The 25,664-nt window shown below is 48.3% G+C and overlaps 1 protein-coding gene across 3 annotated transcripts in view; it reads right to left on the minus strand.

Moving 5' to 3' along the window:
- MTA1 (metastasis associated 1) overlaps window positions 1-25,664 on the minus strand; it is a 721,937-nt gene that overhangs the window by 350,068 nt on the left and 346,205 nt on the right. For all 3 annotated transcript variants that reach the window (XM_086937146.1, XM_086937145.1, XM_086937147.1), the window contains exon 7: window positions 21,020-21,122. In XM_086937146.1, the coding sequence (XP_086793272.1) occupies window positions 21,020-21,122 (103 nt within the window). The remainder of the gene's footprint in view (window positions 1-21,019; window positions 21,123-25,664) is intronic.

A 25,664-nucleotide genomic window follows, 5' to 3' on the forward strand; every position in this document is an offset into this window, starting at 1 on the left:
CCCAAGAGAGCCCCCTCGAAGAAAGCACTGAGAACACGTCCTGTCCCGCTGGACCTAAGCTGTCGGGATGAGTGGTACGGGGATATCCGTTTGTGGAGATATGATGGCCCTTTTCCTTGTAGAATTCGGTGTCCGTTACACAGGGCTTTGAACATTACCCTTTCCTTGATTGGAAGCCAGTGCAGCAGGTCCAAGTTCCTAATTTCAAAAGAGTGAGAACGGGAGGACACTCCTTCCGCGTACTAGCAGCCCTACAATGGAACAGACTGCAGCTGAATCTCCGGCTAGAGACGGCAGAGGCAGCATTCCGCAAAGGCCTGAAAACGCATTTATTTCCCAAAGAGTAGGCAAGGCTAGTTAGGACTGGGAGGAAGATGAAAGCAATAGCAGGTGAAGGGCTCGGGCTTTACGCTGACTTCTACAGTGCGGGGACACACCAGTTGGTGTGACCAGGCGCTTTACAAATTCAGTTATTATTATTATTACTATTATTATTATTATTATTATTATATGCATGCCTACAATGCCCTCCACAACATCAGACCTGCATACCTCAACCATCGCCTCTCCTACACTCCTGCCAGAAACCTCTGCTGCGCCAAACTGGCTCTGGCCTCTATCCCACGGATCCGCAAGACCAGGGGCAGAGGCAGATCTTTCTCCTTCCTCAACACAAAGACCTGGAAACTCTCTTTCTCTACATCTCAAGCTATCCCCCTCACTGCCTCAATTCAGTAAGGACCTCAAGGCCAGGCCCTACGACTGAACTGGCTCTTCGACTGAACTGCAGACCCTCAACCCGCGCCTTGAGACTCTAACAGGTAATTAACTACGCTCTATAAGAATCCTGAATAACTCTGCGCATTGGGTCTTAGCCCACGGTGCTGCACAGCGGCGGTGGTACAGGCTTGAAGTCTTTGGACTACCAACTTGGTCCAGCAGGCTTCTGCAGCTGTTGTGTCCCTGTGCTGCGAACAGGAGGCGAGGTGGCTCACCCTTGGGGGTTCTCTTCTGCCAATGCAGGCCCTTTACTGGTTCCTCAGTGCAGCAGGTTAGTCCTTCGGTCCTTCTTCCGAGTTGGTCAAAATCTAAGGTCTGGGTACCAGAAGTGCCCTCTCTATGGTTGGAAAGTACCCTCACAGCAGTATGTAGTTGGTAGCTAATGGGCTACCAGGTTCCTTCCCAAAAAGTGACCATTTCATGTGGAGTGTGCCATCTGCAATCCCAGGATGCACCATTCTGCCTACTCCCAAGATGGAGAGTCCCCTCTCCGGGTGTACATACTTCACTAGCCCAACCCAAGGGTGTGGCTACCTCAGAGCTACATGCCCCTGGAGAAAACATTTTACAACTGTTTCCCCTCTCTGCCTCCCGTTCACAGGTGAGTATTTTGGAATTCGGATGATTTTATATCAATATTTCAAGTTTTCAAAAGTAGGCACTTAGAAGATTGTTCGAGTCAAACCAGTCAATCTTATTCAATGGCAGGTAAGGGAGTTACCGGTTTCCTGGTGAGTACTCGAGTGGTGAAGTTGTGGTTCTGGGCATAGACTCAGGGGTCCCCCAGGGTCAGGTAGGTACAGTTAGTTCACCCGCAGGGGTGGCCGGGTGCAGAGGTGGTTAGGCCCAATGTTATCTAAAGAGGGGCGGGGGCCTACATTTGGTGGCTGCTGGCTAGCAGGCCACGCGGCTGTCGGAGCTGGGCTCCTGGTAACTTGCTCAGGGCAAAGGCGGAAGCAAGATAGGACAAAGGTGGCACAGCCAGCGGTACTCGGGCGGCTGGATGCAGGGTGCTTTTGAGCCGTTGGGGCGCTCACTGTTATCAAAAGGAAAAGGTAAAAAGGGAACAAAGGCTGCAGGCTCGTGCGCGGAGACTCTCCAGAGGCGACCAGCACATCGAGAGGTAAGTTGGGATCTTGGAACATAGGTAGGTACCCCAAAGGAAGGCACAGGGGGCTGTAGGGCGCCGGGTGCAGGGGTGTCTTTGGATGTTGGAAAAGCTTACCCTCAGCTGGTCGCGGTTGGGGGGCCCCTGGATCTGAGTCTGTTCATGCGTCGTCTGGTTCGTCGAAAAGGGTCTTTGGGCACTGGACTTCATGTCCCAGACGCCGGGGGGATATCCTCGTGGTCTAGGATCACTCGGGCATGGGCCGGGCTCGGCGGGTGCAGAGTGGGCTGGTTCGGAGCTTCCTGGTCGCACCAGGGTGGTTGTTGCAGCAGAGCCTCTGCTGATGGGAGTCCCAGTCTTTAAGAGGGTCAAGGCAGGCAGGTCCTCTGGGTGCCCCAAGGTTGCTGTCCGCAGGATTTGCCAGACTTTAGGCAGGAGCAGGTTCCAGGATCGACAGGCCGGTAGGGCTGGGGACAAGTCAGTTGTTGTCCTGTTAGCAGCTGCGAAGCCGGTCTTCTTCTTGATCTTCTTTCGGTATCGGGATCTGAGGAAGGGAGGTTCAGGGAGTACCTAAATACTGAATTTAGGGGAGTTACAGGTAGGACAAGGGCAGGGACCAATAGGTCCCTGTCCTGGGGTGAGTACACCCCCTAGCCTGCTCCTCTCCTGTGGGAGGGGGGCAGGAGCCTAGCTGGGATTGGGCAGGGCTTCCCATCTTCAAGATGGCCGGAGCCCGGGGTCGTGCTTCACCTCGCCTCCCCCACATGAGGGGTGGGGTTGGCAAAGGCTGGCACACCCCCCTTCCTGACGTAGTTTTTCCCCGCCAGAGTGGGGGTCAGAACTGGTGAGAGGCCAGTTGCTGGGTACAGCAAATGGTCTGGAGAAGCTCACAGAGGCGGCATGCCTTTGAAGCTTTCCCCTGGCCATCCTGGGGGTAGGAGACCTAGCACCTCGCCCAGGATGTGCATTGTTGCAGGCCCAGGAGAGCGGGGGACTCAACCCAGGGGTCCAGCAACATGTCTACTGTGTGGCAGCCTAGACAGCCTCTCAGACAAGATGTGGATTGTATGTTCGGTTTCAGGGGGCATCTCTAAGATGCCCTCTGTAGTGCATTTTACATTAAATCCCACACTGGAATCAGTGTGGTTTAATGTGCTGAGAAGATTGATATTAAACTTGTCAGTCTTCAGTGTAGCCATTATGGTGCTGTGGAGTTCGTAATGACAACCTCCCAGCACCATATACTCTTAATGACATCACTGCACTTACAGTGCCCAGGAATGGCCCTGGGTACTGTAGGGGCACAGGGCTCATGCACCTGTGCCCACACCACTGGCATAGGGCACCCAGCTAGAGGGGGGGGCTGATGTATGCCAGAGCAGTGGGTTTGTGGGCATGGCACACAGGGATGTGTGACATGTCGACTCTTTGTTTAGTTATGCACCAGGACACACAACCTGCAAAGGAAGTGTGTGTGTGTGTCAGGGTACAGGGCCCCTAAGGGTGGCACAATAAGTGCTGCAGCCCTTAGGGGTCTTCTCTGGTCACAATGCCCTGGGTACCTAGGGTACAATTTACCATGCAGCCTCTGCAGCCACTCAGCCCAGACGTGGATTGTAGGTTAGGTTTTCAGAGGGCATCTCTAAGATGCCCTCTGGTGCATTTTACATTAAATACCACACTGGCATCAGTGCGGGTTTAATGTGCTGAGAAGTGTGGTACCAAACTTGTCAGTCTTCAGTGTAGCCATTATGGTGCTGTGGAGTTCGTAATGACAACTTCCCAGCACCATATTCTCTTAATGGCATCACTGCACTTACAGTGCCCAGGAATGGCCCTGGGTACTCTAGGGGCACAGGGCTCGTGCACCTGTGCCCACACCTCTGGCATAGGGCACCCAGCTAGAGGGGTAACTGAAGTATGCCAGGGCAGTGGGTTCTGTGGGCATGGCACACAGGGTTGTGTGCCATGTCGACTCTTTGTTTAGCTCTGTACCTAGACACTCAGCCTGCAAAGGCAGTGTGTGGGTGTCAGGGTACAGGGCCCCTGAGGGTGGCACAATAAGTGCTGCAGTCCTCAGGGGTCTTCTCTGGTCACCATGCCCTGGATACCTAGGGTACCATTTACTAGGGGCTGACAGGTGGCCAGAGATGCCAATTGGGTTTTAGTTTCAACACAGCTTTTAGGGAAGGAACACAGGCCTGGGTACCTGGTTGGCAGGGACCCAGGGCACACTCAGTCAAAGCACATCAGCAGTTCAGAAAAAAGTGGGGGCATACCAGTGCTAGAAAGATGGCACTTTCTCACACAACGCCCCCCCCCCCCCCCCAAAGGAAAGGTGATGAGACTAACCTTGCCCTAGGGAGTCTTCTTTGTCTAAGTGGAAGTACCTGGAAAGTCCATCTGCATTGGCATGGGCAGTCCCTGGTCGGAGTTCCACTACTAAGTCCATACCCTGTAGGGAGATGGACCATCTCGATAGTTTTGGATTTTCCCCTTTCATCTGCATTAGCTATCTGAAAGGTCTGTGGTCAGTTTAAACCAGGAAGTGAGTTCCAAACAAGTAGGACCTCAACATCTTCAGGGACCAAACCACAGCAAAGGCCTCCCTTTCAATGAAACTCCAGCGCTGCTCTCCGGGGAGTAGCCTCCTGCTTATAAAATCAACAGGTTGGTCTTGGCCTTCCTCATTGATCTGGGAGAGGACTGCTACTATCCCCAGCTCTGAGGCATCCGTCTGCACTATGAACTGCTTGGAGTAGTCTGGTGCTTTTAGGATGAGTGCTGAGCACATTGCTTCTTTCAGGGTGTCAAAAGCCTTTTGGCAGCTAACAGTCCAGTTTACTTTCTTGGGCATTTTATTGGATGTGAGTTCTGTGAGGGGAGCCACAATGACCCATATCCCTTCACAAACTTCCTGTAGTATCCAGTCAAGCCAAGGAATGCCCTGACTTGGGTCTGGGTGGTTGGAGCTGCCCAGACCATGATGCTCTGGATCTTGGGCTGTTAGGGTTGGACCTGGCCTCCACCAACAAGGTGGCCCAAGTACACCACAGTGCCCTGCCCTATCTGGCATTTGGATGCCTTGATAGTCAGTCCTGCAGATTGCAGGGCTTGTAGAACCTTCCCAAGGTGAATGAGGTGATCCAAGTGGAGCTAAAGACAGCAGTATCATCAAGATAAGCTGCACTAAAGGACTCCAATCCAGTCAGGACTTGGTTCACCAACCTCTGGAAGGTGGCAGGGGCATTCTTTAACCCAAAGGGCTTTACAGTGAACTGATAATGCACATCAGGGGTGGAGAATGCGGTCTTTTCTTTGGCTCCTGGGGCCATGCCAATCTGCCAGCACCCTGCAGTTAAGTCAAAGGTGCTGAGGAATTTGGCTGCCCCTAGCTTGTCTATCAACTCATCTGCTCTTGGAATGGGATGAACATCTGTCTTGGTGTCAGAGTTGAGCCCTCTATAGTCCACACAGAACCTCATCTCTCTCTTTCCACCCTGTTGATGAGGTTTGGGGACCAGAACCACTGGGCTAGCCCAGGTGCTTTCAATCACCCCTAGCTCCAGCATCTTGCAGACTTCAGCTTTGATGCTTTCTTGGACTTGGTCTGATTGTCAATAGATTTTGTTTTTGACAGGGTTACTGTCACCAGTGTCAACATCATGGGTACACCAGCTGGTCAGACCAGGGGTCAAGGAAAAGATGCTAGCAAACTGTTGCAAGACTTGCTTGCAGTCAGTCTGCTGTTGGGGAGAGAGGATGTCTGAAAAGACCACTCCATCCACTGACCCATCTTTTGGGCTGGAAGAGAGGAGATCAGGGAGAGGTTCACTCTCTGCTTCCTGTTCCTCATCAGTCTCCATCAGCATGGTGAGGTCAGCCCTGTCATTGTAGAGTTTCAGGCGGTTCACATGGATAAGCCTTTTGGGTGTCCTGCTGGTGCCTAGGTCCACTAAGTAAATGACCTCTCTTTTTCTCCAGGATAGGGTAAGGACCACTCCATCGGTCTTGGAGAGCCCTTGGTGCCACTGGCTCCAAAACCCACACCTGTTGTCCAGGTTGAAATTCAACCATGGCAGCTTTTGGTCATACCAGTGCTTCTGCAGCTCCTGGCTGGCCTCAAGATTCTTGGATGCCTTGTCCATGTACTCAGCCATTCTGGACCTTAGGCCAAGCACATAGGCCACAATGTCTTGCTTGGGTTCTTGGAGAGGCCTCTCCCAAACGCTCTTTCACCAGACAAAGAGGTCTCCTTACAGGATGACCAAACAGAAGTTCAAAGGGTGAAAACCCCACTCCCTTCTGTGGCACTTCCCTATAAGCGAAAAACAGGCATGGCAACATGACATCTCATCTCCTTTTGAGTTTTTCAGGAAATCCTATGATCATACCTATCAATGCCCTGTTGAACCTTTCCACAACACCATTGGTTTGTGGGTGGTATGGGGTAGTAAACTTGTACTGCACCACACACTCCTTCCAAATGTGTTTCAGGTAAGCAGACATGAAGTTGGTACCTTTGTTTGAAACCACCTCCTTAGGAAACCCTACCCTGGTGAAGACACCCAGGAGTGCCTTGGGTACTGCAGGAGCTGTAGTAAACCTAAGGGGAATTGCTTCAGGGTACCTAGTGGTACAAAAGGGGGTGGTGATGGACGGAGCATCTGAATCAATCAAACACTCACACCCAGTCAAAAGATCTGGGTTTAATCCAACTGCCAAGCCATGTCTTCCCTGGACCGGAAACAAGCTTCCGAGGACCGGTTTCTGGCATTCCAGCCGTCTTCAGCCCGGCTTGCTTGAATCCAGTTGACTGGGTGTGTTTGATTGATTCAGATGTTCCGTCCATCACCACCCCCTTTTGTACCGCTTTTGGCCGCCATAAGTGTGGCAGGGTATGCTCAGACTTGAGTCCCTTGCTCACTTTGCCACTGGATTCAAGCAGGCCGGGCTGAAGACGGCTGGAATGCCAGAAACCGGTCCTCGGAAGCTTGTTTCCGGTCCATGGAAGACATGGCTTGGCAGTTCGGGCTGGACTGTTCCCATGAGGCACAGGGTCAGACTGATTTGCATATAGCCATGTCTGAACTGGGGTGGCAGAGTGGGCTAAAGAACGGTGATGGATTAAACCCAGATCTTTTGACTGGGTGTGAGTGTTTGATTGATTCAGATGCTCCGTCCATCACCACCCCCTTTTGTACCGTCAGGGTACCTAGTAGCATGATCCACTACTACTAGAATGAATTTGTTCCCTGGGGCTGTGGGAGGCTCAAGTGGACCCACAATGTCCACACCTACCCTTTCAAAGGGTACCCCCACCACTGGCATTGGTATAAGTGGGGTCTTTGGTTTGCCACCTGTCTTGCCACTGGCCTGACAGGTAACACAGGAGCTCACAAACTCCTTCACCTTCTTCTGGTCCATCTGGGGCTAGAAGTGGCTAACTAGCCTTTCCCAAGTTTTGGTGTGCCCCAAGTGTCCAGCTAGGGGATGACATGAGCTAAAGTTAGGAGGAACTCCCTGTACTTCTGTGGCACTACCACCCTCCTGGTCGCTCCAGGATTGGGGTTTCTTGCCTCAGCATTAAGTAAACCCTCTTCCCAATAAGCTCTGTGGGTACCACTGACATCTCCCTTTGCTTCTGCAGCAGCTTGCTGCCTCAGGCTTTCAAGAGTGGGGCAGTCTCACTGACCATGCACAGCTCTTCCCTAGAGGGCCCCCCTGGGCCCAGGAGTCCAGCCTGGTAAGGCTCAAGCTCCATGGGCTCAGTTCCCTCTAGGGTTTCCAAGTCCTCTTCCTCAGGAGAGGGGTCCTGAGAGGCTTGCTGTGTAGAAGCTGGTTTCCCAGTCTTCTTGCTTTTTCTCTTGGTTGGTTGGGCCATACTTTCAGGCTCCAAACCTACTTGTTCCCCCTTATTTTTGCTCTGTGCTCTGGTTTGCACACACACACCAGTCTAGGGATACCCAGCATGGCTGCATGGGTTACTTGCTCAACCTCAGCCCAGGCTGAGATTTCCAGGTCATTTCCAAGCAGACAGTCAGCTGGCAATTGTGGAGAGACCACTACCAGTTTCAGGCCAGTAACCTCCCCCCACCCTAATGTCACCATAGCCAGAGGACGCTGGGTGGTAATGCTGTCAGCATTGGTGACTGTGAAAGTTTTCCCAACCAAGTATTGCTCTGGGGAAACCAGATTTTCCTTTACCATAGTGATGCTGGCACCTGTATCCCTCAGGGCTTCTACTCTAGTTACATTAATGGAAGGGTATTGCAGATACTTGTTACAGTTGGGTGGCCAACCAGCTACATTGACAACCTCCATTTCCCCCAAGGAGACAAGACTAGCTTGAGTGTATTCCCTGATTTGCTCTGGGCACTCCTCTGATCCCATCTGTAGATTTACTGTCCCTGGAGTAGCTGTATTGGGTGCCTTAGGGGCTTTATTGTGTGGGCAGTTTTTGTCTACAGTTAAATGTCCCAAATTTTTACAGTTGTTACAATAGGTCTTGTTAGGATCAAAGTTCTTACCCCTTTAGGGCTGAGGCACATAGGGAGTAGTTTGGGACCCACCCACCTGGACAGGTTCTTGGGGCCCCTTGGAAGACTTAGACTTTTTATCTTGGGGATGCTCACCACCTTTCCCCTGGGGATGTTTTGTAACCACCTTCTTTTGGTCACCCCCGTGTCTGTCCTGGTCACCCTAGTCTTGACCCAATGGTCTGCCTTCTTTCCCAATTCTTGGGGAGAAATCAAACTTAGGTCTACCAAATGCTGATGCAACTTTTCATCTGTGCAATTGCTCAAAATGTGTTCCTTCATAAACAAATTATAAAGCCCAGTAAAATCATGCACATTGTGTCCAGTTAACCAACCATCCAGTGTCTCTACAAAATCTATCCAGGATTGGGTCTGGGTTTTGTGAGCCCCCTGAACCTAATTCTGTACTCCTCAGTAGTGAGTTTGAATCCCTCAATCAGAGTCTTCTTCATGAGGTCATAAGACCCTGCATCTGGCCCAGAGAGGGTCAGAAGCCTGTCTCTGCAGTTACCAGAGAAAGGTTCCCACAGGAGTGCTCCCCAGAGAGGTTTCTTTAGTCTTCTGATATCACAAGCCCTCTCAAAGGCTGTGAACCACTTGGTGATATAATCACCTTCCTCACATTTAGGGACAACCCCTTTGGGGATCATAAGATTGCTCTTTATCCTTATTATTGGTATTGCTGCCACCAGAGATGGGGGCTAAGCCCATCTCTTTCCTTTCTTTCTCTAGAGCCAGGAGTCTGGACTCTAGGTCTAATCTCTTGGCCAATTTTGCTAAAAAGTTGTCCTCTTCATTGGAGCTCTCCCCAATGTGTTCTCTGGGGCTTAGTCCACCTGTGTGGTACCCAGGCTCCCAGAAGCTGACCCTTGGAGTTAAGGGTGTAGAGACCTTACTTCCCTTCCTCCTCTTCTTCTTCCTCTGACCTGGTGTCACCCTGTTCAGAGGGGTGGCTTTTTGCATACTCAGCCAGGAGCTCCTGGAGCCCTTGTTTGGTTGGATGCAGGCCCATGACTATATTTTAAGTTTACATAGGGACCTCAATTCCTTGAAATTCAAGTGCACGTAAGGTGTGAGGTCGAGCTCCTCAACTAGGTCCAAGTTATCTTCACTAACAGCTGGGTTCTGCTGAGACATTCTAACTTGACAGTTCTAACCCTGTACCCTAACTATAGTGACTTCTATTTATCTGGAATTCTAATGGAACTTAAGCAAGGCCCTATCCGACTTTTAGTATTTTGGAAAAAAAATGTCAGAATTCGAACAGCAATTTATGAGTTCTGGTGTGTTATCAGATCGTAACCAAGTAGTCCAACAAATGCAAGTTTGTATCCCACCGCTGATCCACCAATGTGAGTAGGTGGCTCTATATATACTGGACCAGAATAAGGTACAGTGTGTATAGAGTCCACAAATCCCAGAGGTATAACAGAGGTTAAAGCCAGGTGTGACCTTACTCTCTAAAATGGTAGCTTGGTCGAGCAGTAAGGCAGTACCAGAGGACAGTGTAAAGCATTTGTTGTACCCACTCAGTCAGCAAAAGGTTTCACACACTCAAAGACTGAACTCCAGGCGAATTGTTTTTATATCAAAGATATAGTTGTTTTATTTCTAGAACCAACAGGTATCAAAATATACTGTTCTCAATATGAGAGGTCTCAGGTTAGTACTTTGCAGAAAGGCAATAAGCTTGGTAAACACAATAGGTACAGGCGTTGCAGTAGGCAACACAATTCTACACACAATTTAGCATTGAGCACAATGGGTTTTCCTGTATAAACACAGTTGATTACTTTGAAGATTACTTTGGTAATTCCAGGACTGGCTCCTAGGTTCAGTCCTGGGGTCTAAGCTGGAAACAGTTTAGCAAAAACGTTTTAGGTATTGCAGTGATTTTTCAAGAATAAAAAGCTATTTTAAAAGTTCACACTTAGAAACTTTTCAACAGAAATCTGGCAATGTTATCCAATGAGAGAAAATTCAGATTGCAGGTAAAGTACGATCTCGTTACTTTTGTAATCCAGTACTGGGCTCTTGGGGCCAGCACTGGGGTCTCAACTTAAAACAGGTAAGGAATTACGTTTCAGTATTTCGTATGATTTTTAAAGAATATTTCTAGTTTTCAAAAGTAGACAGAAGAAATTTCATAGAAAAGCAGACAATGGATTCCTATGGAGAAAGGAAAATGCTACTTACCAGTATGCACCTGTTCTTTGCATGTAGGGCTGCAGAACCACACACTATAGCATTAGATCACCATCTGGTGGTGGGCCCGGATGATTACACTTTTTTGTTGTCTTGGAAGAGTTTTTGTCTGTTGGGTGACTCCTCCCTTAGATCGTAGTGCGCATGGGCATCGACTCCATCCTCAGATTGTTTTCGCCACTGGGCAAATGATGGAGTTTGTATGAATACAGATAAAGATGACCATGGGTTGTGTATCTAAATAAGATAACACTGGAACAGATACAGGTAGCCGGGGAGGCGTGTGTGGTTCTGCAGCCCTACATGCCAAGAACAGATGCATACTGGTAAGTAGCATTTTCCGTCCAAGGCATATGGGCTGCAGACCACACACTATAGCATAGATTGCACAGCAGTTTCTCCCTTAGCGGCGACCACCCGCATCTATTGCAGTAGTTTGAAATAATGTCTTGAGTACAGCCTGGTCCACACTTGCTTGTTGTTTTGCCTGCAAATCTACACAGTAGTGTTTTGTAAATGTGTGCGGAGTAGACCATGTAGCTGCTTTACAGATGTCATCTAATGGTATATTTCCTAGGAATGCCATAGATGCGCCTAACTTACAGGTAGAATGAGCTCTAGGAGGACTGGATCGAGTGTGTTTTGCTTTCTGGTAACAAATCTGAATGCACTTAACAATCCATCTTGCAATGCCTGGTTTAGAAATAGGATTGCCCTTATGTGGGGGTGAAAAGGAGACAAACAATTGTTTACTTTTAAGAAATGGTTTTGTCTTATCAATGTAGTAGAGAAGTGCTCTTTTTACATCTAATGTATGTAGAGCTCTTTCTGCAACCGTTTGCAGTTGGGGAAAAATACTGGCAACTCAATCGATTGGTTGAGGTGGAACGGTGAAATGACCTTTGGCAGAAACTTTGGATTTGTTTTAAGTACCAGTTGATTGTGATGAAGTTGTATAAATGGTTCTTGAAATGTTAATGCCTGAATCTCACTTACTCTCCTCAGTGAGGTAATTGCCACTAGAAAAGCAACTTTCCATGTAAGAAACTGTAATTAACACTTATTTAATGGTTCAAAAGGTGGACCCATAAGTCTGGTGAGAACAATATTTAAATTCCATACTGGAGAGGGTGGGATTCTGGGAGGAATTATTCTTTTGAGTCCTTCCATAAACGCTTTGATTGCAGGTACTCTAAAGAATGACATGTTGTCGGTTTTGGAGATATGCTGCTATAGCAGCGAGATGTAACCTGAAGAGTACGCTAAGTTAGATCTTTGCAGATGTAACAGATAGCACATGATGTTTTGTATGAAACATCTAATGGGTTGACCTTATTTGTGCAATACACAACGAACCTTTTCCACTTTGCTGCATAGCATGCTCTAGTGGTAGGACGTCTTGCTTCTTTAATGACATTCATAAATCAGGGGGTAAATTTAGATATTCGAATTCTAAGACCTCAGGAGCCAGATCGCTAGATTGAGATGCATTGGGTCTTGATGCATTATCTCTCCATGGTTCTGTGTTAGTAGATGTGTGGAGAGTTTTAACTTGTGATGTGGTACTACGGAGAGGTCTAGCAGCGTGGTGTACCACGGTTGTCTTGCCCACATTGGTGCTATGAGAATCAATTTGAGAGAAAGTTGCTGTAGCTTGCGTACCACTAATGGAATTAGTGGGAGAGGTGGAAAAGCGTACGCAAATTTGTTTGACCATTTCATCCATACCGCATTGCCTTTGGATAATGGGTGTGGGTATCTGGCGGCGAAGCTTGGGCATTTGGAGTTGTGATGTGTAGCAAACAGATCTATCTATCTCTGGTTGACCCCACATTTGAAAAAATGGCTGAAGAACTGGAGGATGAAATTCTCATTTGTGTATCTGTTGTCTCTGACGACTTAACAGATCTGCCACTTGATTGTGAACTCCTGGTAGATGGTCTCCTAGCAGGAACATGTTTTGAGGAATGGCCCACCTCCATATGCTCTGCGCCAGCTGGGAGAGCTGTAGGGAGTGTGTCCCTCCTTGCTTTTGAATGTAGTACATTGCTGTCATATTGTCCGTCCGGACTAGTACAGCTTTGTTTGACAGGTAATGTTGAAACTATTTTAGAGCTAGAAAAATCGCTAGTAACTCCAGATGATTTATGTGGAGTAGTTTTTGTTGCAGTGTCCATGTACATTGTACAGTGTGTCTTTGTAAATACGCTCCCCATCCTGTGAGAGATGCGTCTATCGTTAATTTCATTTGTGGAACAGGCTCTATAAACGGCCGGCCCTTGGAAAGGTTTTTGGTGTTCCACCATTGCAGAGAGCAATATGTCCGGTCGTCAACCACCACCAGATCTGTTATTTGTTGCGGAGCCTGATTCCATTGACTTGCTAAGCATTCTTGTGTGGGGCACATTTGTAGTCCTGTGTATGGTACCATGAAAATACAAGATGCCATCATTCCTATTAGTTGCACGAACACTCGAGCCTGTAGTGAGTGTTGTGGCTGGAATCCTTTGATGAGATTGTGCATATTTTGAATTCTTGTTGGGTTGGGGTATGCTATTGCCTTGGCAGTACCTATTGTGGCCCCTAGATACTGTTGAGAGAGGGACGGTTGGAGATGTGACTTCTTTTGATTTACTGTAAACCCTAATTTGTGCAGCAGACAGATCGTCTGATATGGGAAGACATGAATGTTGTTCTTAAGTGTGCAGCTACTACTGCTAGACACTTTGTGAACACTTGAGGTGCTGTAGTTACTCCGAAAGGTAGTACTTTGAATTGGTAGTGTTGGCCTTCTAGTACAAACCGTAAGTACTTTCTGTGAGATTGATGAATGGGAATGTGAAAGTAGGCATCCTTGAGGTCTAGTGTGGCAAGGAAGTTGCCTTTCTTTAGCAACGGTAGAACCTGTTGTAATGTGACCATATGAAAGTGGTCTGATTGTATGTACAGGTTTAGGGGTCTTAGATCTAGAATAGGTCTGAGGGACTAGCCCTTTTTGGGTTTGAGAAAATAAAGAGTAAACCCCTGTGTTTTGATGCTGTTTTGGGACTGGTTCCATTGCATTCTTTTGCAGTAGAGATTCCACCTCTTGTCTTAATAGTATGAGGTGTTCGTGTGACATGGGACGCTGTCTGGGTGGTATTGTTGGAGGAGTGGAAGTGAGCTCCAGGCAATAACCTGACTGAATTATTTGTCTCACCACCTGTCTGTGGTGATGGAGTTCCAGACAGGTAGGAACTGTTGTAATCTACCCCCGACAAGAGTGGAATGGTCTGGGGGATGGGAGGGAAGTCACTTATTGGGGGTAGAGGCGTTACGATTGTTGTTGCCTCTACCTCTGCCCTTATTGTTGTTTCCTCTATACCCTCCTCTATAATATCCCTTACTGGGTGAGGTTTGGCTGGGCGCTTTGTAAGAAGAGGAGGTGTTATCAGTATGGAAACCTTTAGAGGCGCCCCTATATGAGGAGCGACGAAAGGAAGGTCTATGGGTTTGAGTTTCTAAGGCTCCATTGATTTTGCCGGATCAGTATCTTTTTTCATCTTTTCTAGTGCACTGGCCACTGCTGGGCCGAGAAGATGCTGTTGGTCAAATGGTTGGTTTAATATACTGGCTTGTAGTTCTGGTTTGAACCCAGAGATGCGTAACCATGCATGTCTGCGCAACAGTACCCCTGTATTTACTGATCTAGATGCTGTGTCTGCAGTGTCTAGTGCGCATCTTATGGAGGTATGTGTTATAATCTTGCCTTCCTGTATTAGGTCAGAAGCCCTAGTCTTATATTGTTCTGGCAAGTGTTGCATGAGTGACTAACTCATCATAATGAGCTCTGTCATATCTCGCTAACAGAGCTTGAGTGTTAGCAATCCTCCATATATTGGCTGCTTGTGAGATGGTGCGTTTTCCTGAAGCATCCAAAAGCTTAGACTCTTTATCGGGGGGGTGGAGCAGCCCCTGTTGTCTGCGAGTTAGCTCTCTTTCTCGCATTTGACACTACCATCGAGTCTAGTGGCAACTGACCTTTAATATATGCTAGGTCAGTTGGAGCCGCTTTGTACTTCTTTTCTAGCCTAGCGTTAATTACTCTGGCTCGGACTGGGTCTTTAAATATTTCTGGTGCGTGTCTTACCACTCCGTTAAGTATTGGCAAAGTGGTAGTGGTTTTATGTGAAGATAACAGTGTGTCCATTAGAAAGTCTTCTTCTATTGGATCTGTATGTAGGTCTACTCCATGGAAAGTGGCTGCTCTATGAGCTGTGTGAACCCAATGGTGTCATCAGGGGGAGATGGCCTAGACGGGTATGCCTCGTCTTGTGGTAGATCTGGTGCATTATAGTCTTCCCATGGGTCACCTGATGGCCCAGACATATCATCTGGATCATTAATATCAACCATTTGATGTTCACTCTCTACCTCTTGTAAGTAGGTATCCCCATAGTCCTCATGTTGTGGTATAAAGCTATGTAAACTGGCTGGAGAATGTACAGGAGAGATATCTACTGGCATTTCTACTTCTGGTGAAGGAATTCTTATAGGGGAAGTTTGAACATTCTTTTTAAGAGGAACTGGCGGTGGTTTAGGATAGTCCATTTTCCTCTTTTCAGGCACTGTGTATACATGTCTAGTCTTTGGATGAATTTTAAGAGTTTTTTGCCTTGCATCAGGCTGGAAACGCTCTTCTATTGGCAAATCATTTTTCGGCGCCGATTTATCTGTTTTGGGGCCGAAAGTTTTAGACTTTACAATGTCTATTGTCTTTGGAACGGTTCTTAGTTTCGGTTCCGAAGGTTTTTCTCGTCTTTTCTTTGGATCTGTCCTTTTTGGATCCGAAGCTTTTGTTCCCATGTGTCTAGATTCGATCCTCGTCTCCGGAAGCTGAATCGTCTGCTCTGCATTTATCTGCTCGCTGTTGTTTTTCGCCTCGACTTTGCTTCTGCACTATTATTCTGTAATTTGAGTTTTATTCTGCTAACGCTCCCTGCGCTCCATGCCCTCTGTGCCCCCCAGCCCCACGCTTCCCGCCGCTGCTCCCATGCAGCCCCGCCCCCTTTTGCCTTCTGTGTCCCTCCCCTAGCCCATTGGCCGCTCCGCTCCCGCCTCCCAGCTGCTCCTCTTTCCCACTTCGCCTCTTATGGAGGTCGCCGCGCAGAAGCGCGCAGCGGACGCGTGCAGCGGGTGCACCGAAGGCATGCCAAAGGCAAGCCCGTCTGCGCCAGGACCGCGCCCAGCGCCAGGATCCCTGGACCCCGCGCCTGCCGCAATGCCAGACTGCACTATGACTCAAGCACCCTCCACGCACTCAACACCGGACGAGATCACCCCTGCTACCAGGCCATCCCGAAGCACACCCAAGGGCCCTTCACCTGCCGGAACTGCAGCTTCATCAGCATCCAGCCTGCCAAACCACCAACCAGAGAACCAAACCACCTCCGATGCATCCTCCTTAACACCCGCTCCGCTCGCAAGCACGCCATCGAACTTTGGGACCTCCTAGATTCTACCGCCACGACATCGCCTTCTTGATGGAGACCTGGCTGAACGCCACCTCAGCACCAGACATCGCCATAGACATCCCACAAGGCTATAAGATCTCCCACAGAGACCGCGCCAACGGAGTAGGAGGGGGAATCGCCATCGTCCACAAAGACACCCTCAGAGTCTCGACCAAAACCGACGACACCCTCACCACTGCCGAACACATGCACTTCCAGATCCACACCGACCCCAATACGACCCTCAGAGGAACACTCGTCTACAGACAACCCGGACCACGACCACAGTTCAACGACACCATCGCCGACCTCAGCAGCACCCACACCCTCGCCTCCACGGACTACATCCTCCTCGGGGACCTTAACTTCCCCATTGAAAACAGCAACGACGCCAACTCCACCGCCCTTATCGACAACCTCGACAAACAGCTCGTGACGACCCCCACCCACGCCGCCAGACACACGCTGGACCCCATCTTCTCCGCAAGCCCCCACGTATCCTTCAACCACACCACCGAACCACACTGGAACGACCATAGATGCGTCCACTTCACCTTCAAGAAACCCACCACACACCACCGCACCCAACAGCTGCCACGCCGCTGCTGGGGCAAGGTCACCAACTGACAACCACCCTCGCCCTGAGACCACCCGCTGACCCCATCGACCTCGACACCGCCGCAACCAACCTCAAACAGTGGATCAACGACTGAGCCAACACCCTCGCCCCTCTCAAGATCTCCACAACCGACCACACCAACAAGAAAGCCGCCTAGTTCACCGAAGACCTCCGGACATCCAAGAGCACCTGCCGGAAGCTGGAGAAGAAATGGCTCCACGACCGAACACCAGACAGCCACACAGCCCACAAGAACGCCACCCGCAGACACCACCAACTCATCAGGACCACCAAGAGGACTTCCTTCAAGGACAGCCTAGACAACAACGCACACAACACCAAAGAGCTCTTCAGCATCATGAAAGAACTCTCCAACCCCAGCTCCAACGCCAACGACATTCCACCATCACAGGACCTGTGCGACTCCCTGGCCACCTTCTTTCACCGCAAGATCACCAACATCCACGACAGCTTCAACTCTGACACCCCCACACCCACCACGAGACAACCACCCCGCGATCTCCACCCGCACCAGCCGCCTGACTGCCTGGTCCACCATCAGCGATGAAGACACCATCAAAACCATTAACTCCATCCACTGCGGATCCCCATCCGACCCCTGCCCTCACCACGTTTTCAACAAAGCCAGCACAACCATCGCGCCCCACCTCCGGAAAGCAATCAACATATCCTTTGAAACAGCAACCTTCCCGGAAAGCTGGAAGCACGCCGAGATCAACGCCCTACTGAAGAAACCCAAGGCGGACCCCAAGGACCTCAAGAACTACCGGCCCATCTCCCTGCTCCCGTTCCCGGCAAAAGTGAGGAGATTCGTCAACAAACAGCTAACCAGCTACCTCGATGACAACAACATCCTGGACCCTTTCCAATCCGGTTTTCGCAACAACCATAGCACCGAGACCGCCCTCATCGCCGCCACCGACATCAAGATCCTGATGGACAAGGGAGAAACAGCCGCCCTCATCCTCCTGGACCTATCAGCAGCCTTCGACACGGTCTGCCACTGCACCTTATCAGCAGGCCTCCACGACGCCGGAATCCAAGAGAAGGCCCTGGCCTGGACCACTTCCTCCCTCTCCGGCAGAACCCAGAGCGTCCGCCTCCCACCCTTCTGCTCAAAAACCACAGATATCATCTGCGACGTCCCTCAGGGATCCTCCCTCAGCCCGACGCTGTTCAATATCTACATGGCACTGCTTGCCCACGTCGCACGACAACATAGCCTCAACATCATCTCCTACGTCGACGACACCCAGCTGATCATCTCCCTCACTGAAGACCCCCACACCGCCAAAGCCAATCTCCACAAAGGAATGAAGGCTGTTGCCGACTGGATGAAGGACAGCAGACTGAAGCTGAATTCAGACAAAACGGAGGGCCTCACCCTCGGACCCACCCCATCAGCCTGGGACGACTCCTGGTGGCCCACATCGCTAGGCACTACCCCGGAACCCACCGACCACGCTCGCAACCTGGGGGTCATCCTAGACTCCGCCCTCTCCATGACCAAGCAAGTCAACGCCGTCTCCGCGTCCTGCTTCAACACCCTCCAAATGCTCCGCAGGATCTTCAAATGGATCCCCCCTCCACCCCCGACACGAGAAAAACCATCACCCAGGTCCTCGTCACCAGCAGACTCTACTACGGGAACAACCTCTACTCAGGAACAACCACCAAGCTCCTGAGACGACTACAACGAATCCAGAACGCCTCGGCACAACTGATCCTCGACGTCAGCCACATCACACCCCATCTGAGAAGCCTACACTGTCTCCCCGTTAACAAGAGGATCACCTTCAAACTCCACATCCACGCACACAAAGCGCTACACAACACCGGACCTAAATACCTCAACGACCGACTCCGCTTCCATACCCCCACCCCCAGCCTGACCTGGAACGCTCTCCCTACCAGCCTACGACAGACCCAGGACCTGCTGGCCCTCATAAGACTTCTCAAGACCTGGCTCTTCGATCAGTAGCTGTGGAGTTCGTAATGACAACCTCCCAGCACCATATGCTCTTAATGGCATCACTGCACTTACAGTGCCCAGGAAAGGCCCTGGGTACTGTAGGGGCACAGGGCTCATGCACCTGTGCCCACACCTCTGGCATAGGGCACCCAGCTAGAGGGGTGACTGAAGTATGCCAGGGCAGTGGGTTCTGTGGGCATGGCGCACAGGGTGGTGTGCCATGTTGACTCTTTGTTTAGCTCTGTATTTAGACACTCAGCCGACAAAGACAGTGTGTAGGTGTCAGGGTACAGGGCCCCTGAGGGTGGCACAATAAGTGCTGCAGTGCTCAGGGGTCTTCTCTGGTCACCATGCCCTGGGTACCATTTACTAGGGGCTGACAGGTGGCCAGAGATGCCAATTGGGTTTTAGTTTCAACACAGCTTTTAGGGAAGGGACACAGGCCCTGGGTACCTGGTTGGCAGGGACTCAGGGCACATTCAGTCAAAGCACATCAGCAGCTCAGACAAAAGTGGGGGCATACCAGTGCAAGAAAGATGGCACTCTCACAAGCGTTTAATCCTGCACTCACCAATTGGGCAACCAAGTCTTTCCACAGTAAAACTGTAGTTTTGCGTGTTTTACTGCCAGGACAATAAAGCACATTTCCTTCTTCGTTCACAAGTTACACCCTGCTTTTAGCGCTCTGTAGGCCTGCCAGAGGGGTGAATTACACACATGTCCAGAGGAAGTTGTGGCTTTGATTGCTTTCAATGGCAAAGTCAGGCTAGCAGTGCACAACTGCTATACTAGACGGCAGTGGCGGACTTGTTTTACTTGGGGGACCTCCAGAGTGGCACAATCAGTGCTGCAATCCCTGGGGTATCCCTATAAAATACATATCCTGGGTATCAGGGTACCATTTACAAAATAACCTAAGGGTAAGTTAGCCATTTCCAATTGAGTGCAGCCAATTCGATACACACTTTAGGGTCAGGGAACTGGCCCAGTGGTCTGGTTAGTAGGCCTCACTGCACTCTCAGAGTCGAAAAACCAGCAGCATCAGTCAGAAAACTTTGGGGCGACAATACAAAAGAGGCATTTCCTTACAGGTATACATTAGTCAGATATTGTAAAGGTGTGGAAAAGAAATTATTTTGTGTATTGCTACAGCGAATAGGTCTATTTCTCATTTCCTTACAATGTTCATTAGAAATGGTCTGAATAGGATAGATTAAGTAAGTTGGTCTCTTAAATAAAAAGAAGATAGCTGGGGATTGGCAATGGCGTTCAAGAGGCTTTTATAAATAGTAAAATCAGTTGATAGTTAAAAGGAAGGGAGGGAGATCAAATTAAGGTTTTTGACTAAAAGGATTGCATTTGCTGATTTCAATTCTGAAGGATGTGCAGCATGAGGTAAACCTACAAGTAAGCAGTATAGCAGAATTCCTTCTCCTCCCCTTAAATATACAGAAACAGAGCAGAAGTCATTAGCTACACAATTTGCTCCCATCACGGTGACTGACAGCCAAGACAGCCTGCTTTCTGAAAAGAAGTGCTTTCCTTTCCGCTGAAGTTGGTGCTTTGCCATGGTGAAGTGTACTGGCTTGTTTCTGTGAAATTAGGGGGGCTACCTGACAAAAATACCAAGTCAGGCCCAACTGAGCAGCCTTCTTTCTCTGCCCATAATTATCCTCTGTGATATCTAGTCTTGATTCTCTCTTCTCCCGGAGCAAGGCTTCATTTCCCTATCCACTCAGAGCAGTTCCTTGACAAAAGACACTGTCTGATCAACAGATTGGGACCAAACACAGGCAGTCATCATCTAACGTAGAGGCTCACTATTGGGTATTCCTGGCCTTTCCAGTACCATAGAGAAAAGAATGTGTGGGGATATCCCCAGAAAACCCACCTAAACTACTCTTGATCAGGAAAAAATCTGGTTGGTAAACACTGGATTCCCAGACCGAAAGTGTCATAAGAGCTTAGGGATATGTATTGATCCTATCAGAAGTAATCTCACAGACTCCAAGGATACTTTAAACGGGCTCATACATACAAATGCTGTACTCTTCTAAGTGCACACGTTTTAGTTACGCCTAGGATTCATCCCAAAATGGTTTAGTGATTTAGCATATACTAATGTCCAATAAGTTATACTGAACATGAACAATCTGCCACATTCAGTATAGTGAATATGAACGTCTCTATAGCTTCATGCAAAAATGTATTCACATTATGTGAATTACATCACATTATTTCTGCTAAAACATTACCCATTTCAGACATGAAAACATTTCTTACCGTGCTACTACCAAGAACTGGTCTATCTGTTTATCCGTTAGTGGGTTAAATGCTTCCCAAACTTTTGTTTCAAGCATGGTTTGGTCTCTGCCATCGTCTTCACCTTGGGAAACACAAATTCAATAAACTTCAGCCTCCAATTGAAAGATGAATGCTAACTGTTACTCTGCTTCATGCAAACTAAATGAATGACTAGATTGACTAATTAATTGATCAGTGAATGATTTTCTATTACTGGGAAACCAGCAAATAAGCTAGGAACCTCAGGCCACGAAAATATAATAAGCATTAGCAAAGCAAACTAATTCGCTTTGCTAATGCTTTTTTTTGTTAATGCGGTTTAGCATTAGCAAACTGAAAGAAATCTTGCTCTGCTCATACTGAACAGCATCAGTGCAAGAAAAAAATGTGTGATGTGAATGCATGCGTGGCGGGCATAGGTCTCCACGCCACCACGCATGTGCACACATACAGCGTGATGCAGCCAACATTTTGTTTTTTATTTACGGTTCTACGATGGAGCAGACCAAATACACACACACACACGCACAGGAAACTAGATAACCTTGATATAACATATGACTAAGCAGCCCCTACTAATTTTAAACTTCGCTCCACTCTCCTCCCCATCACCCCACATTACAACATTGATGCTTTCCAGGATACTATGACTAAACAACTTATGAGATTCAGACAGAAAACTTTGTTTGTGAAGCTCAATAGCACACAAGACAATCTCTCCCTTACACAGAAAGCGGCCATCAAATCTTTAACCAATGACAAGAGCATTATTATACGCCTAGCTGATAAAGGTGACAATGTAGTGCTACTCAGCAGGGCGCTGCAGACAATTGAGTGATCCTTTTTGTATACCACCATGAAAAAAGAGGGATACACTAAGAGCATAGTGGATGTGTGGGGTAATCTTACTGATTGGAGGGACAAAGGTATTCTCGAATGGGAGGAATACGGCTTCCTCAAACGTGACTATCGCAAATTCCTTATTTTATACCTTCTCCCCAAGGTACACAAAGACAGTCCTAATACCCCGGGAAGACCCATTGTCTCTTCCTGAGGCAGTGCTCTAGAGAACATCTCAAGATATGTGGACCACTTTCTCAGAGGTCAGGTGGTGACCCTCCCATCGTATTCTAGAGACACCAAAAATGTTTTAGGAAAAATCAATGACAGCGAATGGCAGAGTAAATATTTATTGATTACCCTAGATGTAGTCAACTCATTACGCTCCATCACAGACCATGAACTAGGTCTAACTGCCTGTTTTAAATATCTATCCAGAAGACCCATGCGATACTAGGAGCACACAAATATGATCCTAAACATGATCAGGCATTGCCTACATAATAACATTTTCATGTTTAACTGCACTCTATATAGGGAGATTCTCGGGCCTGCCATGGGGACATGCATTGCCCCGAGCTTTGCCAAACTGTTTCTGGGGCCACTGGGAGGATGAAATCCTCAATGACAGTGTCATGTTTCCGGAGATGGAACTCGTGGTCTTATGGCTCGGGTACATAAACAACCTGTTTTTTATCTGGAGGGTCACAGAAGTTGAGGACGAAAAGTTAACAGAAAAACAACTTAAACAACGGCAATTTGACCCTCAAAAGCAGCATGAGCAGACATACTGTTGATTTTCTCGATGTTAAGACTGTGGTACATACTCTTCTTCATAGAAAAGCCACAGCAGACAATAGTTTACTGTAAGAAAGTGCCCTCTTTTTGCATGGTTGCCCCACCTTTTGCTGAACCGCTGATGTGCTTTGACGGAGGGTGCCCTGGGTTACTCCGAAACAGGTACCCAGGGCCTATGTTCTTTCCCTAAACTGCATTGCAAACAAAACCCAATTGACACTCTTTGGCCACAGGTCAGCACCTTGTAAATGGTACTGTGGCCGGGGAAGGCCTCTAAGGGCTGCAACACTTATTATGCCACCCTTAGAGGCCCTGTACCATTATATATATATATATATATATATATATATATATATATATATATATATATATATATATATATATATATATATATATATATATATATATATATATATATATATATATATATATTCACTGAAATAACCATAGGTTTCACACAAGTTATTTTTAGCTGGAAATTTTACTGACATAAAACCATTGAAATTCCAACGTTATAGTTAGTTGGACTCACTATAACAAGCGTGCCTGCAATGCACTGCTGATGACGTCACATATTACATCACTCATGACATGGTCAGTGACATCACTCAGGGGAGGGCACCGGTCAGCGCAGTCTTGCGGCGCACCCCGGTGCGCGTACCGGGGAGCGTCCCGTTAGCGCTATTGCCGCGAACGAAAACATAACCGCGTGATGCGTCTTATGACGCACGGCGTAAGCACACCCGGAAGCGCCCGAGCGCATACGATCGCGTAACGTAAGCGCCGCCGGGCGCGCACCGGGGCACGTAGTGTAAGCTCGTCGGGTCATGTGACCTGAAAATAACACTTTTCATTGGTTCAGAACAGTTTTGTTTTCCAAATGATGAAAGCCCCCACCTTTTTTCCTCATTCTCACTTTGTTCTTTGAGTGAGGAAGACCTGTTTTCATTCATTGAGAAATGGCTACAGTAGCAGCAGCAGGAGCATCTGCACCACCATCACCACCACCACAAGGACCACCACAACACCACATTGGTGGTGAAGAGGAGGAGGAGGAGGAGGAGGAGGAGGAGGAGGAGGACGTTCCTTCCTGAAGACAATCCCCCTTACAAACCAAGAGAGCACATTGTGTGGGAGTTTTTTAAATTCCCAAGAGGCCAGAAGAAAGTCAATGCTGCAGAAGTGACTTGTCTGATCTGTGGCTGTGAACTTTCCAGGGGGAACCCTACGAAAAAATATTCTTTTGGTAATTACACCATGATTCGCCACATGCAACGCAAGCATCCTAACAACTATTCTGCGGCAGAGGTGAGAGAACTGTCCAGAAACCTTCCGCCATCTTCTTCCAGAACCTCAACAAGCAAAGAACCCACTCCATTGGGTCCAGAGGCAAGGGAGATGGTACCAAACATCCAAACAAAGTTTGGATGTTTTAAAATTGTTTGTATCTATTGTGGGACTACAATTACATATGGCGAAAAAAGTATAAACCTAATCAACCGTGCAGGAGATAACCATATCTGCAGAAAAAAACCTTAATTTTTTTCCTGATTTTTTTTGCTCCAGTTGAGCCGTTTACAATTCCCTGTTTTTTGTTTGTCCCCATAAAAATAACAAAAAAAATATAAAATTGTTCATAAAAGCCAAAAAAAGTACAAAAAACAATAAAAAAAATATAAAACAACAAAAAGAATAAAAAAAAACAGTTCTTTTTAGAACTACCTCCAATTTATAGAAAAATGCTACGTTTTAAAAAAAAATCTGTCATTCTTTTTTCCCCATGGTACACTACCCGGTGCGCGTACCAGGCGCTCCCCCTGCGCAAATCGAAAAGAAAAAAAGAAATTTTTTTTTGCCCTACGGGGCCCTTTTATAGCCCCCACATCAAACATAGTGGGTCAGGGGGGGGTCTACCCTGCCCCCTTTTGGTCATTTCCCCCTTTGTTTTTGTCACCTCTTATGTCTCGATCCTACCGAGACTCAAGATGGCGGACGCTCCGGACTGTTTGGAATGTTGACAGACACCCGAGAGCCAATCAGCTTTCCGCTCGCGAACTCGCGTAGCGCGCTGGAGCGCGTCCCGGTGCGCGTACCGGGGCGCGCTTATGTTATGTTATGTTATGTTACAGCGTTCTTGTATAGCGCACGGCTACTCGAAAAGAGTGTCCCGGCGCTTTCCACCTGCATCTCAGAATAAAAATAACACAACACAGCAAAAAAAATGAGAGAGAAAACTGAAACTGAAACAATAAGAACAACCTAAAGATTAAAAAGCCAGGTCTTCAGGCTCTTCCTGAACTGGAACAAATTGGCAGTGCTGCGCAGCGAAAGAGGAAGCGAGTTCCACAGCTGTGGGGCTTTGCAGCTAAAAGAGCGCCCTCCCGTGCGGGCCTTCCTCACCCGCCTGTAGCAGCCCGGAAGCTCGGGCTCGTCTACGCAGGCCAAAGATAGCCCGGGCGGCAGAGTTCTGTACCACCTGTAGGCGCTGAACTAGGTAATCAGGGAGGCCAAGGAAGAGGGCATTAGCATAGTCAAGCCTAGAACCGACAAGAGCCTGCACAGTAATACGCCTGTGCTCCTCAGACAGCAGGGGCAGGAATTTACGGAGCATTTTCAGAATTCCATAACAGGTGCCAGCCAGACCCACAATATTATAGTATTATAGATATATATATATATATTTTATCCTAAATTACTCAAAATCCACTGGAGCACATATCTTGAGACATAGCAAAGGCACATCGGGCTACCAGTCCCTACAATTTTGCCAAGTTTGGTGGAAATCCATTCAGCCGTTCGGGCTAAAAGTGAGTCCAACCGCCCTATGGAAATTAACATGGGGAAAACACGTTTTGGGACCCCCTTTTAGCTCGGCCCCCGCTTGACGAATCCCCCCCAAACTTTCAGGGAAGGAGCGGAGCGCCACGAGGCAAATTTGAGGAAAATTTCAGGCAGATTCCTCAACCGGCGCCAAAGTTATTCCCAA

This window comes from Lissotriton vulgaris, chromosome 9, assembly GCF_964263255.1.
Source record: "Lissotriton vulgaris chromosome 9, aLisVul1.2, whole genome shotgun sequence".
In the NCBI taxonomy this organism is placed as follows: domain Eukaryota; kingdom Metazoa; phylum Chordata; class Amphibia; order Caudata; family Salamandridae; genus Lissotriton; species Lissotriton vulgaris.